General features: G+C 34.8%; 1 protein-coding gene across 6 annotated transcripts in view; it reads left to right on the top strand.

Annotated features, from left to right (window-relative positions):
- DCUN1D4 (defective in cullin neddylation 1 domain containing 4) overlaps positions 1-20,399 on the top strand; it is an 88,388-nt gene that overhangs the window by 11,900 nt on the left and 56,089 nt on the right. The window contains exons 1-4 of one of the 6 annotated variants that reach the window (XM_020990271.2): positions 8,002-8,029; positions 8,182-8,221; positions 8,660-8,756; positions 16,828-16,952. The exons of 1 other annotated variant lie outside the window; for it this stretch is intronic. Coding sequence is in view for 2 of the 5 variants with exons in the window: in XM_020990253.2 (XP_020845912.1) it covers positions 7,959-8,029; positions 8,182-8,221 (111 nt within the window). In the remaining 3 variants the exon portion in view is untranslated. Of the gene's footprint in view, positions 1-7,958; positions 8,030-8,181; positions 8,222-8,659; positions 8,757-16,827; positions 16,953-20,399 lie in introns of those variants that run through there. 4 more of the 6 variants (XM_020990268.2, XM_020990253.2, XM_020990279.2 and 1 more) reach the window with 4 other exon arrangements.

Here is a 20,399-nt window from a genome sequence, read left to right as displayed (position 1 = left end):
ACACTATTGTCCAATTTTCTGTGTAGTTATCAAATAGTAAGTGCCAGTAGCTGGGGTCTTGGTGTTTATTGAACACCAGGCTACTATGTTCCTTCACTTTTCTTTGTTGTATACCTAATCTTTTCCACTGGTCAGCCTTTTTATATTTTAACCAACTTATTTTGAGAACTATTGTGTTGTAGTATAGTTTGAGATGTAGAATTGCTAGGGTCCCTTCATTCTTATTTTTTTCTTTATTTTGAGGTTCTTGACCTTTTTCTTCCATATGAATTTATTATTTTTCTAGTTCTGTAAAGTAATCCTTTGGTAGTTTGATTGGAATGCCATTGCATAAATACATTAATTTATGTAATGCTGTCAATTTTATTATGTTGATTTGTCCTACCCACGAGCATTTAAATGAATTTATCTTTCTCCTGCTGGATTTTATTGGTATCACATGGAAATGATTATGATTTTTATGGATTTATTTCTGCAAGTTGGCTGAAGTTATCATTTAATTTTTGTTTGATTCTTTTGAGTTCTTTGAGTATGCCATCATGTCATTTGTAAAATGCTAATTTTACTTCTTTAACTATTCCTCCAATTTCTTTTTCTTGTCTAATTGCTTTAGTCAGCATTTCTAGTGCAGTACTATGCCAAATAGTAATGACAGTGGTTATCCTTGTTTCAAGTCTGATTTTATCTGAAAGGATTTCAAATTATCCTTATTACATTTAATGCTAGTTCTTGGTTTTAAATGTATACTATCTATCCTTTTAAGGAAACGTCCACTAACTCCTGTATTTTCTAGCATCTTTGACAGAAATGGATATTGTATTTTGTCAAAAGCTTTTTCTTACTCCATTGTTAGAGGATTTTAGTTTTTGTTATTAACTAGTTTAATTATCTTTTTGGTTTTCCTAATGTTAAACCAGCCCTGCTTTTATGGTATAAAACCCAGTCTGATTGTAGTGTAAAATATTTTTGATGTATTGTTTTACTTTCTCTTCGCTAATATTTTATTTAAAATATTTACATCAATTTCATTAGGGATATTGGTTTATAATTTTTTTTCAATTTTGACTCTTTAGGTATCAAAATCATATTTGTCATGAAAGAGTGTGATATGGTCCCTTTTTTGCTCCTTTTATAACAGTTTATGTAATATTGGAATTGTTCTTTGAACATTTGATAGAATTCATTTGTTTGGGAGTTTTTTAGGGGGAAAGGTTCATTTATAGATTTTTTTAATAGTCATTGTATAAATTGTTTTGGTTCTGCTTACTTCATTCTATATTTTGTCATGCAAGTCCTCCTAGCATTTTCTAAATCTGTCTCAATTGTTATTCTGTGTAGTACAGTAAAAATACATTATGTATTCATATACTGTGATTTGTTTAGCTATTTTCCAGTTGATGGTTTCCTACTTTGTTTATAACTCTTTGTTACCACAGAAGTACTGCCATAAATATTTTTGAATATGTGGGTCTTTTCCCCCTTTGGGGTATCGCTGGGTCACGGAATACTCACAGTTTAATGACTCTGTGGATGTATTTCCAAATTGTTTTTCAGAATTGTTGGACTATTTCACAGCTCTCAGCAACAGTGCATCAATGTGTCTGTCCTTCAAAAGCCTTTTCAACAATTGTCATTTTCTTTTTTTTTTTTTTGCCTTTGCCAATTTGATGAGTGTGAGATAGAAGATATTTTAATTTACATTCCTTATAATTAGTGATTTAGAGAATGTTTCCATATTTGTTGATAGTTTTGTTTTCTTCTTTTGAGAACTATTTGGACCTTTTATCTTTAGGTGATTAATTTGTGTTCTTATATATTTGCATCAATTCTATATATAGCTTAGATATACTTTTATTAAAAAAATTTTAACACAAAAATTTTCCCTCAGTTACTTGATTCTCTTCTAATCCTAAATGCGTTGGTTTTGTTTATGCAAAAAATTTTCAATTTTATGTAATCAAAATAGTCTACTTTATCTTCTGTGAGCCCTTCTGTCCCTTTCTTTGTTAAAAACTGTTAACATGGTTGTAAAAGATATTCTCCTTTCCTGTTCCTATATTTGTTTATTATATTACCTTTAAGTCGTGTTCTCTTTGGAGCTTGTTGTAGTATATGTGAGATTTTGGGCTAAACCCAACTTCTGCTGAATTGCTTTACAGTTTTCTTAGCAGTTTTTGTTGAAAAATGAATCCAACCTAAGACATAGTCATTGGAATCTCTCAGTTTATCGGTGTTCTTTTGCTTCTGGTTCTTGTGTACCTAAACTTTTCCACTGATTACTTCTGTTTTTTTAGCCAGTACCAAATAGTTGTAATGATTACTGATTGTAGTATAGTTTGAGTTCAGCTATTTTTTAAACCAGCATCAAATAAATTTTAATGATTACTGATTTGTAGTATAGTTTGAGATCAGGTTCCCCTCTAGTAATAATGTCCATAATTGCTATCAAAAGTTTTGCTCCAATTAGAGTTAGGATGGTTTAATAAAAATAGCACTTGACAGGAATGAATTCTAGATTCTTATTGTAAACTCTGGTGAAGATTAGCTTTGTGGGTGAAAAGCTTAGACAAGTCATCTTGCAGGTTCTCAAGAGACTTCAGTGTTGAACTTTAGCTGGCTATGGCCCTTCCAGCACTAAAATTCTGTAATAATCGAATTTACAAAATTATACTCTTTTGTTTATGTAGCTATGGTAGAAGTTGAATGCAAACAAGGTGTTAATTCTCAAGGGTGATGTCATTTTGTAAAGCAGCTGAGTTCAGTGACCACAGGAAGAGAAAAATGCAGGTTTTAATTTTCATATAATGAGTGAAAGTTTTCTTTATGTAAAAATTTCAGAACTGAGTTTTTTTCTTGTTTAAGATATTTGCTAAGTTGATTTTTCATTACACTTTAAAAATAAGCTCCTAATGAATTCATTATGTCCATCTAAATCCTTATCACGTCTGAGGGTTTTCTGTTACATAGCTAACAGAATCTTTTCCCTAAACAAGTTGGATTTGTACCCTTTTGTAGACTCTATAATCAGGAGTACCTGGGTTTGATAACACCTCAAACATCAGTTGTGGGATCCCAGCAAAGTCTTGTCACTTCTTAGTTTGTGTTTCCTTATCTGAAATGAGTAATAACGTGTATTTTATACCATACTGGGAGAATTGAAAACCTGAAAACGCTACATTAATTTCACTTACTTTTAATTCAGTCAACATTTATTAAGCATCTGCTATATTTAAGGCATGTAGCTAGGTTGCTCAGTGGATAAGAGCACTGGGCTTGGAATCAGGAAGGCTCATCTTCATGAGTTCAAATCTGGCCTCACATTTATTAGCTATTTGACCCTGGGCAAGTCACTTAACCCTGTCTGCCTCAGTGTCCTCATCTGTAAAATGAGCTGGAGAAGGAAATGGCAAACCACTCCAGTATCTTGGCCAAGAAAACCCCAAGTGGGGTCATGAAGAGTCAGACACAAGAGTCAGTCAGAAATGACTGAATAACAAATGTTTAAGGCATGGGAATAAAAAGGCAAGAACCCAACAGTTTCTGCCCCAAGGGGCTAGCATTCTAGAGCTGATGCTGTCACAACAGAAAAAGTAGTGGGCCTGGAGTAAGGAAAACCTGAATTCTAGTATGCCTTACATACAAATGTGTGATCCCTTGGCAAGTCACTTAACCCCTGTCTACCTCAGTTTTCTCAACTATAAAATGGGGATAATCATAGTACCTACCCCTCAGGGCTGTTGTTACAAGATAATATTTGTAAAGTGCTTAGTACAGTGCCTGGCTCATAGTAGGCATTGTAGAAATGTTTATTCCTTTCCCTTCCTTTTCTTCCTGTCATATGTACGTATATACATATCTATATATATAGATATATATATCTATATATATAGATATATATATATATATATATATCTACATATATGTGTAACTTTAGTGGTAAAGTGATCAGGGATGAACAATTAGGAAATTAGTGAGAGCTCAGTAAAATATTTGCTTATTTATTGAATTATCTTTTGTTTACCGTTTACACAGACAATTTATTTGGCAATCGAAGGTTTTTCCTTTCTTACTATCCATTTATGACTATTTATGAGTGAAATAGAATTTGCATTTCAGAAATCCTCATTTTGGATCAAGAAACCAAGTTTATACTTATGGAAATATCTAATTAGAGCATATCAATTATTCAAATTAACATTTAGATTTGAAATATAAACAGAATTTATGAATTTAATTTTTCCTGCTATCATAGGCATTAATTTTATTTGCTCTTCAACATCTTCACCTTCACAAAATCGCTCTCAGATTTCAAGTCCTACTGTTTGTCATGAGTAGTGAACAAGATTTCAATTTTAAAATTTGGCATTATCACTATGAATTTATTTTTAATTTCTTTTCTGTTTGCTGTCATGTCAAAAATAGGTTATTTGGTTACTTTTGAAATTGTGTAGTACCTACTAAAATCTTTGCTTTAATCCATTATTTTCCTCTTCCTAGGCATACATTCTCCCTCTAAATTTGAGCCCCTTACTACAGCAGACTGAGGGTTCTCTGAGTTTGAGAATTTAAAAGTGAGAAGGACCCTCTGTCAGTTTGTCCTAATCATTTATTCCTGCATTTGTCAGAAAATACTTCTCCAAATAAGTGATTATGTGGTACCCTGTGTCCACATGAGGGAAGGAAGAACAAACCCATGCATGAGACTTCTGTGTCCAAAGGAAGTTTATTAAAGATATTCTTTAGAGTTGGCTAGAGATGATAGTTTTGGGTACTGCAGGCTTCCAGATCTGTTTCTAAATTCCAGAGGTATTGCAGTTCCCCAGATGGCTTTTCATCTTTCCTTCTGTGTATGTCAAAAAGCCTACCTCTGGAGTGTTAGAGAGGTTCCCGCTCTTTGGGGATGTCCCAGGATGGTGATCAGTGGAACAAGATGTTAATTTATTAACTCTGCTTCCAGAGCTGTGCTTTGGGATCTTTGAATTCAGTAACTGATAGGGGCGAATAGGATTATTCGAGTGAAATATTCCCTGATGTACTAAAGGTTAGGTAAAAAAGGGAATCGTGGACAGTCTTAACCTATGGTGCTAGATTCTATGGAGCTGTTAGGGTCCAGATGTACACTTATTTATAAAGTTATTGTTGGGCAAAGAGGGAGAGACCTAACTTCTCTGGCTGGTCTTAGGGGACAAATGCAAAAAGTAATGGACAGTTAACACTTAATAAGATACATGCCAATTATCTGGCAAGTGCCAGGAAATATAGCCTTGGATTGTTCTTTAGATGGAGGAATCTGTGACCTCACACGAAGTACTTACTGTTTTTTCCTTTGGGATTCAACATTAGCTCAGAATAGGGGAGAGGGAATAAAGTTCCCATACACAAGGATCATAGTGAGGGGATAAAAGCTTTACTTATTAATACAGGGTGGTCCAGAAGTTACCCTGTAGTGTTAGACTTTTGGATAGCCCTGTATACAATCATTCTTAATTCATTTACATTTCTCAGACTTAGAAGGATACCACTTGAAGTTGCAAATTTCTATGAAGCAAAATAATGTTCTTATTCAAAAATGAGAAACTGCATAGTCTATCTTATGGAAAGTCTATATCATGGGAAACACTGGAGAAGTTAATTTTTCAACCCTGCCACACTCTGATCCTTTTCCCATTTCCTACTGGAACTTGGGCTGAGATGGTGGTTCAGGAAGTGGTATAAGATCTTGGATGGGAAAAGAAATGAAAGAATTACTACAATAGAACATGGATTTTCTGGCCTAGGAGTCTGTAAAATTGAATTCTCGGTATTGTACCTAATCTTCCTATGGGTCCCCATTTAAAAATCTGGCAGAGTGTTAGGATTCCTTGGTGCCTTACCTTCCCAAATCTAGACTGTTGTCATGGAAGGTGCTGTGGGCAAATCAGAACTTTTGAGATACCCAAGTATGTTTAGACCTTTCTATTTTAGTTTAATCCACTGACATAATAAGTTATTCTAAATGTTCATTTCTTTGACTATAGAGACAGATTTTTTGAATTTTGTTTTTCTTTTGTCAGGAAAACCTGAGTTCAAATGTGGCTTCAGATACACATTAACTCTGTGACCTTGGGCAAGTCATTGCTGTTTGCCTCAGTTACGTCATCTGTAAAATGAGCTGGAGAAGGAAATGGGAAACCACTCCAGGATCTTTGCAAAAAAAAAATAATAATAATAAAAGGGGGGGTCATGAAGAATCAGACACAACTGAATGATTGACTTTATTGTACATGCATGCTCTAAACTAAGATTTCTCATGGTTTTTGTGAATAGTTAAAGCTCTCCACAGAGGGAGGGAAAAAAAGTTTTAAAAAATGTTTTCCCCATTCAGCCTAATTTGTAGGTTAATAGTTGTAGCCAGAACTACAGAAGGATCCAATCCTATACAAATGTCTCTGAATTATTGTATTTGTAACTACACAGCCTAACACAGTGCCTGCCATATAGCAGGCACTTAATAAATGCTTATTTTTTGATTGATTGGAAGTATGTCTGCTGTAATTGAAACTCATTTGAGTTAGACTTGTGCACCAAATAAAATTCTCCAGTGTGGCAGGGAGTTTCTGCTTTTTTAGCACGCAATGTTTTTGGATAGGTTAGTATCATTTGGAGCAGAAGTTCTTCACTCGGGATTAAAAAAAAAGCTGGAAAATTATTTCAATGTATAATTTGTTTCCTTTGTATTTTTATATATAAACAGTATTCTCTCTGTGTGTGTGTTTGTTTTTTTTTTTTTAAGGCAATAGGGTTAAGTGACTTGCCCAGGGTCACACAGCTAGGAAGTGTCAAGTGTTTGGTCTGAGGCTGGATTTGGACTCAGGCCCTCCTGACTTCAGAGCTGGTGCTCTATCCACTGCGCCACCTACCTGCCCCCTGTAAACAGTATTCTGAGAAGGGGTCTATAGGCTAGACTGCCAGAAGGGTCAGTGCCACACATAAAAAGGTGAAGAACATCTGATTTAGAATATTGTAATAAGGGAGTGCATTTTCAAGGACTTTTTCTTGGAGAGAAGGACGTAGGTTTTATTATTGAGGAGGATTTGTGTAGTCGATATTTATATATAGGCTCAAAACATTCTAGGAAGGACTTTAGAGATTATTCCCCCTTCCCTCTCATTTTTATAGATGAGGAGACTGAGGCCTAAAGAAGTTAAATCACTTGTCTGAGGTTACATAGGTAGTAAGTTGCACATCCAGAATTTAAATATAGATCTAGCATAGTTCTTTGTGAATGGTAGAATTTTAGTTGTCCCTTTCATTTCTGATATGCCATCTTAAGCCCTGTGGTTTTGAGTGATATTTTTAGATATAAACTCTCCAGACTCACTACAAATTATTAAGGTGCTGGCATGGTAAGGCTTTATGAATTTTTTGGTTAGAAATACATTCTGGGTGCATAGCAACAACTCGTGTGTGGTTGTTTAGAAAACAACCACTGTTCCCACAAGTTAATACACTTAGGAAAACCATAATTATTACATTTTCAACGGTCTTCCTGTTTGGTGAGTGAGTACCTAATATGCTGATGGTTCCTGGGGAGGGAAAAAGGAAAGTGTGTACTTTGCTGCTGTCTGGGGCCTATGTTTTCATTTTATGGGGCTTGTTTTTCCTAAGCTTAATGGTACTTTTCTTTAATTTTAGTTGCATGACTGGCATGATTTTGCCACTCAGATATATTTTTATTTTAAACTTAATAGGGATTCATATAGAAATTACATTGGCTTTAATATAAGGTCTTAAAATTTAGGTATTAATATTAAGTTGAGAATTATTTGATTTCTAGGAAGTAAGGTGGCTGTATATTGAGTTTTATAAGTTAGTGTTTAGCTAGTGTCAGAATTTTTATTTAGCTTGACATCTGAAGTTACACAGCCTTACTTTGGGGCATGGGAAATAAATGAAACTGATTTTTGTTTCTTTTAAAGACTTTCAGTTGAATTCTCATCTCTCAACACTGGCAAATATTCACAAGATTTATCACACCCTTAATAAGCTGGTAAGTAAATATAATAAAAACAAAAATAACTTTATACTAGAGGTTTTTGGGGGGGATTATGAAAGTCAATATATATTTAGATGTTCATGAAAATGTTGAATTATAAAAATTGATATGTGACTTATTGATAATAGCAAAACTATTTCTTGCAGAATTTAACAGAAGACGTTGGGCAAGACGATCACCAGACAGGTATATATAAAAACTAAATTTTGGGGTCAAGACTTGTGATTTCATTGGTGTAGGGAGCTCCGGGAGAGGAACTTCCTCTGCCAGTGCAGATCAGAATCGTCTGCAGATAATACTCTGAGAATTGTCTGGGCCCCCCTCAAGAAGTTCCATGACTTGCCTGAGGTCACGTGGCCTGGATGTATCAGAGAAAGGACTTGAAACCCGGTCTTCCTGACTTTGAGACTGGCTTCTTTATTCACTTATCCACTACACCATGCTGTGTATAATCATACTTTTTAATATTTAAGTTTCCTTCTGGAAAATTATAATAAAGGTGTGACAAAAAGCATACATGTTTTATATTATGTGTAGTGGTAAACAGTGTTTTCAATTTATTTATATTTTCATGTCTCAGTAACTGAAGAGAATTTTTAGTGTGTCACTGCTGCTTCCCAACAGGAAGTCTGTTCTGGTGCCCTAGTTCATGACTAAGGAAGTGCTACTCAGCAGTGTTAATGTATTAAGTAGGACTGGATGTTTTCATGGTGGTTTAAAGGTAAATTTCCTTTATTAAAATATTTTGTGAACATTCTATTTACATAAAACTAATTTTAAAGTAAAAAGTTTATTTTTTGAAGATTGAATTTAAATAATGATGATTGAAATGATTGTTTTCCATGTATTTAAGTACTTCTATTTTGCTTTGAGTTGGAATAGGCAAGATAAAGGATTCTTGATTCTTTATGCATGATATTAATTTTAAAATGTGTAGAATCCTCCATTAAAAAAATAAAGCTGATCATAATATTCCTCAAATGCCAGTTTTCTTTGAAGATTTTCAGTGAATATTTCTGTACCATGTTTGGAATTTGCTAATCACTTTTCAGCTATGAATTTCTTCCTGAGATAGTCAAATAAAAATAATTTTCTCTGAATTTCTTAGTAGTAAAGACTTAATATTCACTCATACTTTTTGCAGAGGAATGCGAAAAAGAGAATGTGGAGACTAGAGGCAGTAGCAGCTAATGTTGGAATATTGCATTTAATGACTAAGACCCATAGTTTTATGGCTCCTTACTGTGATGTTTTATAAGGCAAGTGATTAGCCATAAAAACATTAAAATTTTTCATTTTAGTCCTACATTCTTCAGTATCTTTTTAAAATTGTGCTGAGTTGGTACTGTTTTTTTGGTTAAGATTATAGAACCATTGAGGTTTCACCAGTAGATCATAAAAAAGTCTGTAGGTAGAAGTGATCTGTCTTTTTGGAAGTTCTTAGCTATAAAAAGTATAGCACCTAGAGAATCTCTTTTTCAGTGTATTAACTCTGAAATATCAGGTAAAATTTTAAAAAGAAAAATTTAGTTTAAACGTACTAAAATGACTACTGCATCAAGATCATTGTTAAATTTTGTAGTTAGGATTTTTAACAAGACTAACAACTTTACTGCCAATTATGTGGTGAAAGTTAAGTCAGTCAAGATTTTTTTAATCTGAAGAGAAACTTATACAAAGATCTAGGCATATTCCAGTTATTGACCAGATATATTTAGCTTGGTTCTTTTCTTCTGTTTTATCTGGCCAGAGGACATTTACTAATCCTTTTTTAGATGCCAGTTTTATAATTAGAGTATCAGTATAACCTTTTGGGTTATATTCAGTTTTGTATTGAATATTCTAATTGAAGGGTGGCAGTTTCAACCTTAAAACAACATTCTGATGCTTGCTTACTTCCTGTCTTCCAGCTGATAGTAATAATAGCTCACATTTGTGGTGATTTATCGTTTACAAAGTGGTTTTTTTTTTTTCATTCTGTACCAGCTATGTGACAGAGGTTCAGGTCAGGAGCCATTGGTACACATAGAGCACTTTACTTTAGGTGACCCTATTTGGGAACAAAGAGATGCAGGGGTCAAATGAGTATTCATTTTAAGGTAGTCTGAAAAATGTCACCATTGGTCACTTGTTCCTTATCTCTGAGGTCACAGAAGCCAGATGTGACCGTGGGACAGAAACCTGTTGCTTCATAAGGGTGGGTGGGTGAGCCAGGATTACATTGGATTGGATTTTGATGCTGTTAGCAGTGACAATAGTACTAAGGGAACCTTTTGGTTGAAAAAGAGACATACCTATGGGTTACGAAGATAATTTAATTGACCCTTGGCAAAAATAATGGGAAAACAATGAGAATTCAAATAAGAGGTAAAGTAAGCAGGAGATTCAGGCTTCAGGGAAAACCAGTGTAGCTATATTTGGTTTTTAAAAGGCTCCCTGGAGTTTTGGATCTAAGCCTCCAACTTATTCCCCCTTTCTTCCACAATTGTCAGGACTGTGACTAGTTGATTAGACTCTGGATGTATCTCCTGTCTCTTCTGCTATTACTTTGTCATCACTAGAACATTCTGGCCTATCCTTTTAGTATAGCTGCATCACCAACTGCATTATTGAATATCTGACTTCTGTGACCCCCAGAGGTGGTCTGTGATTAGGGGGGATCTGTTAGAGATTACTTTCTTGATCTAATTCATATTAGTGAAATTCATCTTTTTTTTTTGTCTCCTTAAGTTTTGTTGTTTTTGAGGGACCTTCTGATGAACCTTTCTCCCAGAAATATTAATTCATGAAGGAGGCAATCTGGTATGGTAGATGATACTATTTTCTGTGTCTGTCTGTCTCTGTTCTACTCCATGACTGTTTGTTTTCTAATTGCCTTTCCTGAGGCCGGAGCATCTTACCTTTTGGTCTGTGTCCTCAGTCCATCCTGGATACACTCACTATAATGCCCACACGCTCACTATAATAGAGTGGGATGCTTAGAGAATGGTGTCTCCTGAGGTGAAATCCACTGACATCCCCTCCATTATCATACTCTTTAGCAACCTTTAATCATTCTTTTTCCTAGAAGAGATTCTTGTCCCATCTTTTTCTGACCACTACTGCTCTTGACTTTTACTCCCATAATGTTTCTGGCAAGTTAAAATGGTTTCTGTTTGCCTTTGAATCAGAGATAGGCAGGAGTGCATCAAATATGCCACCCTTCACATCCCTCCATACCTCCTCTCCTTCTTTTGCTACCTGAGAGCAACTTTAACTTATTATGTGTCCGATGCTATGCTGGAGATGTAAATAGCTTCTTTGTTCTCTTTGAGGCTCAAATGTTATCGTATCTGTTTTTCAGTAATAGACTTATCATGCTCTAAAACATAAGGGAATTGATTGTACTGCTTAGTCTTTTCTTGTTAGTGCCACTTATTAATTTTTCTATTTTTCTTCCCTTGAAGTGTTTTCTTTTTCTTTTTTTGATTTTTAAGTGCATTTTTATTGATGTCTTTTTTTCTTAAAGTCTCCAAAACTTCCCTTATAACATTTCTCCTCTCAGGCAGCCATTCCATATAAGAAATAATATTTTTCAAAGAAAAAAGAGAAAAATAATTAGCAAAACTGATTAATACATTACGGAAGTTTGAAAATATATACAATATACTTTTCACCTGTGCAAATGGATGGGGTATTGATGACTTCTCAATCTCTTTGGAACCATGCTTATTCTTTGTAATTTGGTAACTTTTACTTAGATTTTTTTTGTGCTTCTTTCTGTTTACATTATTATAGTCATGCGTATTGTTTTCTTGACCTTACTTCATGCTGCATCAGTTCAGGTTGATCTTTCTTTGCTTCTCTGTATTCTTCATGTTCATCTTTTCTTATGGCACAGTCATATTCTATTTCATTCATGTGCCATAATTTTGTTTAGCTATTTCCCAATTGATGGGCATCTGCTTTGTTTCCAATTCTTTGCTATCACAAATATGTATTTGATACATATTGAGGACTTTATTCTTATCGATATCCTCTTTAGGATATAAGCCTAGTAAGTGAAATCTCAGGTTAAAAGGTATTGACATTTTAGTTACTTATTTACATAATTCAAAATTGTTTTACATAATGGTTATACTGATCATAATTATAATACTTACTATACTACACCAACAATTCACTAGTGTACCTATCTTCCTAGAACCTTTCCAACATTGATTATTCTTATCTTTTGTCATCTTTGCCAGTTTTCAAGGTGTGAGGTAAATCTCAGGATTGCTCTGACATGCATTTCTCTTAGTATTTTTGATTTGGAGCATTCTATTGTTAGTACTTTGTTCATCTTCTTTGACCACTTACCTATTGGGGAGTAATTTTTAGTTACGTATATCTGTAAATTGTTTATTTATTTTGGATACCAGCTCCTTAAATTTCCCTGCCTATATTAGGTGTTAATTTTGTTGTCCTGTAGCTTTTCAGTTTCATATAATCAAAGTTATCTATTTTATCTTTTGTAGTTGCCTATATCCCTTGTTTGATTAAGAACACTTCTCCTACCCATCCACTAGGTCACGTAGAATCAGGACTGAATGAACAACAACCTACCCAGAGCTGTAGAAAGTATATGATCTTTTTCTTTTCTAAAATTTTAATGATATGATCTTTAATGTTAAGGTTAATTTGAAGTGTTTTCATAACAAGAGTTGGTGTATCGGGGGGGCAGTAATAGCTTACATACTTTTTATTGAAAATCCATCTTTTTGCTTTGATGATTTTGATCAGTTTTGTCAGATAGTGCTATTCCTGACTGCATCTCAATTTCTTTTGCTTTTCAGAATGTTATATTCCAGCCTCTTTGATTGATTCTTTGTGGACGAGTAATAGTCCTGGGCTATTCACATTGATTTTCCTTGAATTTTTTTATCTTCCTAGGCTCTTTGCTTGATTGTAACATTTGTTGTTTGACATTGGAATGATGAAATTTAACTGAAGCTTATGGTTTCTTTGTGATGGCAATCTGTGGACTTTATCAATCAGTATTTTGCCCTTTGTTTTCTGTACATCTGGACAGTTTTCTTGAATGTCCTTGTGTTAATTTGTCTTTGAGATAATAGGGACTTTCCCCTAACCTTTTGCTATAGTCAGGCTTTTAATCTTTTATTTCTAGGAGACCAGTTAGCCTTAAAATATTTCTTTGACAATTGCTTTGGCTTGTAAGGTACTCATGTGTTCCTTCAATGTTGTTTTTTGTTGTTTTTTGATTCTGCTTTGCTAAATTTTCTTCCACCATATCAACCATTATTTTTCAGTTAATTTTTTTGTTAGTTTTTATTAATTTTTCTTTGAGAACTCACTTGCCTTAATTTCAGCCCCAGTTTGTCATTTATTGTTTACTTTTTGTTTTCTTATTTTTCTACTGAAACATTCCAGAATTTCTTGTTGCTGTTCCATTATTTCTGGGACCCCCTAGAATTTGCCTTGTTTACAATCTTGCCTTCTAGAGCTTGGTAAAATCTTTGAAATGCAAACCTAGGAAATGAGAAATCTTAAAAGGTAAATGTGTTGGAGCAATTGAAAGGACCTAAATGATGATTAAATACGTACAAGAATCTTACTGTCTCCAAACTTCACAGAAAGAATATAGAAAGACAAATATAGGGCCTAATGGTAATTTTCTTCTGTTTTGTTGGTTTTAAGAAGGCAAAGAAAGGGAAGAGGAGTGAGGCCATACCTCGAAAGAAATGAGAAATAAAGGGGAAGGAATTTAATGTTTTTCATAATTGTGATGCTTCAGAATAAGAGTATGCAAACCATGGGCTAGAATTATCTGTGATCAATTGCTAGAGGCTTTTCTAGTAAGATAAGGGTTAAAATTGTGTGTGGGTATACACATATATATGTTATCTCACTTTTTATATAGTTCTTGAAATACTAGCTATCATAATAATAAGAGATAAAGGAATTAAGGGAGTAAGTACAGGCAAAAGAAAAACAAAATTATTATCTTTTGATGCTAATATTATGGCTTACTTAGAGATGCCTAGATATTCAGTTAAATTATTAGAAATGGTTAATAAATAAATTCAGCTAAGTAGTAGGATATGGAAATATACCCACAAAAATCATCAGTATTTTTGTATATTCATAATGAAACTTAGAGATAGAAAAAGAAATTGTTGAAAATACCTACAGAATATATAAAATATCCAGGACTCCATTTACCAAGACACAGTTGGGATATGTATACACACACACACACACACACACACACACACATTTTAAAAGCACAGAATAGTCTTTGCAGAAATAAAGGAAGGTTTTAAAAAATGAGATATTTGTAAATATTAGCATAATGTTTGGCATATAGTAGGTGCTTAATGCTTATTCTATTTCAAATAATTAGAAAGATTAATTGGTCATGGTAGGGATGTTATTATAAATATGGCAATGCTACTTAATTTACATATTTAGTGTGGTATTAGTCAAAATATAGAACTAGGCTAAATAATAATAGTTCATTTGAAGGAATAAAAAGTCAAGAATCCCTAGGGAAATAATAAAAATAAAAGTGGTAAGGAAACAGGCCTAGTAGTACTAGATCTCAAACATTACAAAGCAGTAATCATAAAAACTATTTGAAATTGGTTGAAAAAATAGGGAAGTAGATCATTGGAACAGATTTGGTAAATAAGCCACAGAAGAAACAGAGAAAAGTAGCGTACTATTTGATCAGCCCAAGGACTCCAGCTAATAGAGTAAGAATTTCCTTTTCTACAAAACTTCTGTTAAAACCAGAAAGCAGTCTCGTAGAAATTAACTTTAGATCAACATCTTACTTCACATATTACAATAAGTTCCAAGTGCATACTTGCTTAATGTAAAAGGTCACATCATAAACAAGCTAGAAGAGAAGGGGAGAAAATATCTTTCTTAGCTGTGGATGGGTAACAGTTTCTGATCAAATAAATGATAGAGATAATCATAAAGCGTAAAAGGGATAATTTTGATAACATTAAATTGAAAAGTTTTTCCACTAGTTGTTTTTCGTTGGTGGATAAAATGAATTCAGTTAGAATAAGAAGGGAAACAGTTAACTGGAAAAATCATTACAGTAATTTTCTCAACTAAAGGTCATATAGCTAAGATATTAAAAGATTGGTATAAGTGTATAAGAACAAGCACTTTCTTCCCTAAGTAAATGATCAAAAGGTACATATGGTCAGTTTTCAAAGAAGAAATGCAAGCCATCAACAACTGTAATGGATAGGTTTTAGGTTTGGTGTTGGATAAAGATCTGACATTCATGGTCTGTGGGAAATTGATAAATATATAACAACAAGAACTACCTTTCACTAAATAAATGGTTAAAAGATACAAACAATCAGTATTCAGAAGAAGAAATGTGAGCTATCAACAGCCATAGTGGTAGACCTGACTTCAAGATTTCCTTAGTTTAGATTTGATGTTGGAATGAAATGAGATGCTTATAAGTCATTCAGTTGTTAACAAAAGGAGGTTCAAAGATACTGCAGCACTTAGCTTGGTTAGACTCACCCTCTTTTATCTCCACATGGAAACATGTCTGATTATGTAGTGATATGATATCTGCCAAATCTGAAGGGCCCCAGTTACACATGGGTGGGCCCTTTTATACCCTTACACCTAAGGGAACCAGGAAGCCACATCGTTATGGCCGGAGGAAGCTGAGTTGATGGAGCTTTTGTCCCATGGGCCAATCAGGTTGGCCTTTGTGGGAAAAATTAGCCTGACTCATATGGCAGGGGGTGTCCTTGTAAATAGTGGTCCTGTTGCAAGTATGAACTCAAATCACTAATAATAGAAATGCCAATTTACAGCACTTGAGGTTTTACCTCACACCCATCAGATTGGCAATGGTAAAGGAAAATGGAAATTGTTGGAGGGCTTATGGGAAGACAAGCATAACATATTAATACATTAATGCGTGGTTCATGGGGCTTTATCCAATAATTCTGCAAAACAATTTGGTACTGTATCCCCAAAGTCACTAAACTGTGTGTATCCTTTGACCCTGCAATACTAATTCTAGTTGTATATCCTAAAGAGGTCAAAGACAGAGGAAAGGGACCTATAGGTACAAAAATGTTTATGAAAATAATTTTTGTGGTAAGAAAGAATTTAAAACAAGTTGGATGCTCAGTGGGAATGATTAAACAAATTATGCTAAATGGAATATTACTGTGCCACAAAGAATGATAAGAGGAATGGACTAGGGATGCTGGGAAGGCTTTTATGAACTGATACAGAGTGAAGTGAGCAGGACCAGGGGTCCAATTTGTACAATGACTACAGTAATATAAAGGAAAACAACTTTGAAAGCCTTCACAACTGTGAATACTGCAATGATTAATCATGACTTCAGAAGACTGATAACTGTATGCTTCCTGTGGCTGAGAAGGGATAGACTGGAGCTGCAAAATGATACATATATTTTGAGACACAACTAATGTGTGAATTTGTTTGATTGCCTATACTTATTTTTCACAAGGTCCTGTTTGGAGGAGGGGGTGAATTGGGAGTGAATTGGGAGTGAAGTTGGCAAGTGATGATAGGCCAAAAAAAGGAAAGAACAAAAAGTGTCAATCAAATATTTTTTAAAGTACACGGAACAGCAGAAAGACACTCAGAAGGGGACACAAAAATAGTGTAGTTTTCTTATTGTTGCCTTAAATTGAACTTACTTAAAATACTAAATAAAAGTTTATAGTTTCATATATAGTCCTCTTTTTTGTTCTTTATATATTGAAATGTTCTTGTTTGTTGATGTTAAGGTGATAAAAGAAGAAAATTCATTTTAAAAAATCGTCAAGCAGTCCACAAAACAGGAAGAAACATGTTTGCCAAAGTATTTGCTGCTGTTATGAGGGACGATGGACACTGAGTTCAAATGCAAGAGGTATTATGTATAAATGGTGAGGTGTCATCCAGGTGCTCCTGTTTGCAGATACCGATTGTGCTAATAGTATCATACTCCAGAATACTGCAGAGCCTTCTCAGTGGCTCAGTAACATTGTTTCAAAGGGGACAAAAGGGGGAACATGGATTGCCTTGAATTGTGATTGTGTTGGCCATGGCACTAGTGGTAAGGCAGACACTAAAGGAGATGACCACTAAAAGGAGATCCACTGCTTGGAGATCAAATTGTTGGTTGAATAATATTGTCCACACCAGAATAACCAAGTGAATAAGAAATGCCTGTTGTCTAGACCAGTGGTGTCAAACTCAAATAGGATTCCTGTGGACTGCCATATTAACATTATCTATGTCCTCTTGTATTTTGTTTTGTTAAATATTTGCCTGTTACATTTTAAGCTGGTTTAGCCCACGTAGCATGTTTGACACTTCTGGTTTAAACTATGACATGCAGTTGGACAAGGCAGTCCCATCAAAATTTTAGATTTTAGGTATGCACTGCAGATAGCAAACTGGGGCTTAGAAGTGTACAAGAAGTACAGAGTGGTCTTAATTATGTTTGAGGAAGGAAAGGAATGAGCATTTATATAGTAGAGCATACTATGTTCCAGGTTCTCTGCCAAGTGCTATTCAAATATCTCATTTTGATCCTCACAACAGCATTTTAAGTTATGTGCTGTTATCCCCATTTTGCAGTTGAGGAGAGGCTGGCAAGTGAAATAACTTGCCTAGGATCATACAGATAGCTAGTAAGTACAGTAAATCTGGATTTGAACTCAGATCTCCCTAATTCCAGTCCCAGCACTCTAGCCATTGCAACACCTATCTGTCCTTTTCTTTGGGACAGAACAGTGCTTTCAGTGATCACAAACTGTTTCTGGACACAAATCTTTTTGACATCAGTATTTTGCCGTAGGTGCTGTGTAGCTATAACAGTTGCAACCCCACAGTCTCTATAGAAATAAAATCTGAGGGACACAAAGGACATTGGAGAGATGCATGGTGGGTATAAAATAGTCTGCCTTTTACTACAAATGATGACTCGTGCAAGTGGTATAAAATTATCATTTAGGAAATGGGCATGGACCAGGTTTGTAGCAGCAGAAGGGGTATCCATACAAAGCCTGAGTGATACCCTTGGAATAGTAAAAATCCTAGAAGTAAAGGGCATTGGAGAGATCTTATATCAAAGATTAATGGGAGGATATGAGCAAGAATCATGTAGAATGAGAAAGTATGGGTGGTTTGGGATCTGTAGTCTTGGAAAGATATCTGCTTTGTGTGGATCCCCATCAAAATAAAATAATCTCATGCTGTTTTCATTCCGTCTCAAGAATCAGTAAGTGTCAGGGGCAGCTAGATGGTGCAGTGGATAAAGCTCTGGCCTTGGAGTTAGGAGGACCTGAGTTCAGATTTGGCCTCAGACACTTGACACTTACTCGCTGTGTGACCCTGGGGAAATCACTTAACCCCATTACCTAGCAAAAAACAAACAAGAATCAGTAAGTATCAAGAAGTATTTACCAAAAGGTTCCATTATCATTAATAAACTAGATTGTTCTGACCCTTCATAGTTGTTTACATGTTGTCTCTCCCGTTAGAATGTAAGCTCCTTGAGAGCAGGGATTATCTTTGTATCCCCAGGGCTTAGCACAGGGGCCTGTCACATAGTATGTACATAGTATGTATAAATGTTTATTGACTGGACAGCCACCAAAACTGAAAATAATGCTACCGGGGAAAATTGGGGCAGCTAGGTGGCGCAGTGGTTAGAGCACTGGCCCTGAAGTCAGGAGGACCTGAGTTCAAATCTGGCCTCAGACAAGACACTTGACACTTACTAGCTGTGTGACCCTGGACAAGTCACTTAACCCCAATTGCCTTAAAAAAAAAAAAGGATCTTTAATAAAACAGAGGACTACCAAAGCATTCCTGATAAAATTGACAGTTGCCTAGAAACTTTGAAGTTCAAACAAAGGAGTTAATAAAAGCATAAAAGGGTAAACATGAATAGACAGTGATCAAGGACATAAGGAAGGATAAATGACTTACATTAAAGTATGAGTAGATAATACATTTCCCCTCTAACCCTCACCATCAGGAAACATAGAGGGAGTCTAGATAAAGTCAGGGAGTAGTTTTGTTATGTCTTGAAGATCTTAAGGGAAGACTGGAAAGTTGAGAGTTGGAATAAAATCAGGGGAGAAGGGAAAGGAGGAGTAGGGAAATATATCATACTTAGGATATACAAGTAGACATCTATACCAATTAGAAGATGGGGAGGGGTTGATGATATAAACTTCATTTGAACTGGCCAGAGGAGGGGAAAAAGTACAATTGGGCACATAAATACATTTCACTCAACAGGAAAATAAGAGGGAAAGGGGAATTAGAGAAAGGACAGATTGAGCAAGGGCTTAGTCCTGCAAAATAAACTCTTAACTAAGGATGTGAAAAAATAGAGCTCTTTTTTTGAAGTGGCAAATAATGGGAACCTGTGGGGGTGCCCATCAATGGCTGAACAAGTTAGTATTCGTATGGGCATATTATTGTGCTGTAAGAAATTATGAAAGGGGATGGTTTCAAAGAAACCTGGGAAGATTTGTATGAACTGAGTCTAAATGAAGTGAGCAGAGTCAGGAGAATAATTAAACAACAACAATATGATTAAAAAAAAACAAACCTGAAAAGAACAAGAACTCTATCAGCAAGGAACAACTGTGATTCTGGAGGACCAATGCTGAAATATACTACCCAGTTCCTGAAAGAGAGCTTGAAGGGCTTAGTGAACAGAATGAAAAATTTTTCTTTTTGACATGGCCAATGTGTAAATTTGTTTCTAGACTATACATGTTTGTAACAGGGATTTTGTTCTTTGTTCTGGGGAAGGGAAGGAGGAAAGTTGGGGTGAGAAGGCAGATTTTTGCTGATTGGAAAAATGTATAATGTAAAAAAAAATTGAATACTTAGACAAAGTTTTTGAATGCTCTTTTGCAGTTGAATGCCAAATAAAGATTAAAAACTAGGTGGATATTTTAGAGGCCTTTTGCCTGATCCTCAGGGAGCATGAATTGCCTTTTGAGTTTCTGGAGTGTGTATTATAAGACATATTAAAAATGTCAGAATGTCCAATTAGTTGTAAGGTTGGAAAGAAGATAGTCTGCATTTATAGTATCATTTTGTCCTTTTGATTTGTATATCAGTCAGTACAACCTGGAGTTCATTTGCTCTGTGGTCACTTCCAAAAAGAGAAGGACGCTGTAGAGGAAAAGGAGTTTTTGTCACTTTACTGAGGCTTACATAAATGTCAGCATTAAAGAGGGCCTCTGTTAATTAAAGAATGTTTTTCAAATGACCAGTTTTATTTCCCAGTGAAATTGTCTTCCTTTGACTTTTTATTAAAAACATTTTAAAATTTTATCTCTTGGTT

Source organism: Phascolarctos cinereus, unplaced genomic scaffold (assembly GCF_003287225.1).
Source record: "Phascolarctos cinereus isolate Bilbo 61053 unplaced genomic scaffold, phaCin_HiC Scaffold_9;HRSCAF=440, whole genome shotgun sequence".
Taxonomy (NCBI): Eukaryota; Metazoa; Chordata; class Mammalia; order Diprotodontia; family Phascolarctidae; genus Phascolarctos; species Phascolarctos cinereus.
This window is presented reverse-complemented; position numbering and strand designations above follow the sequence as displayed.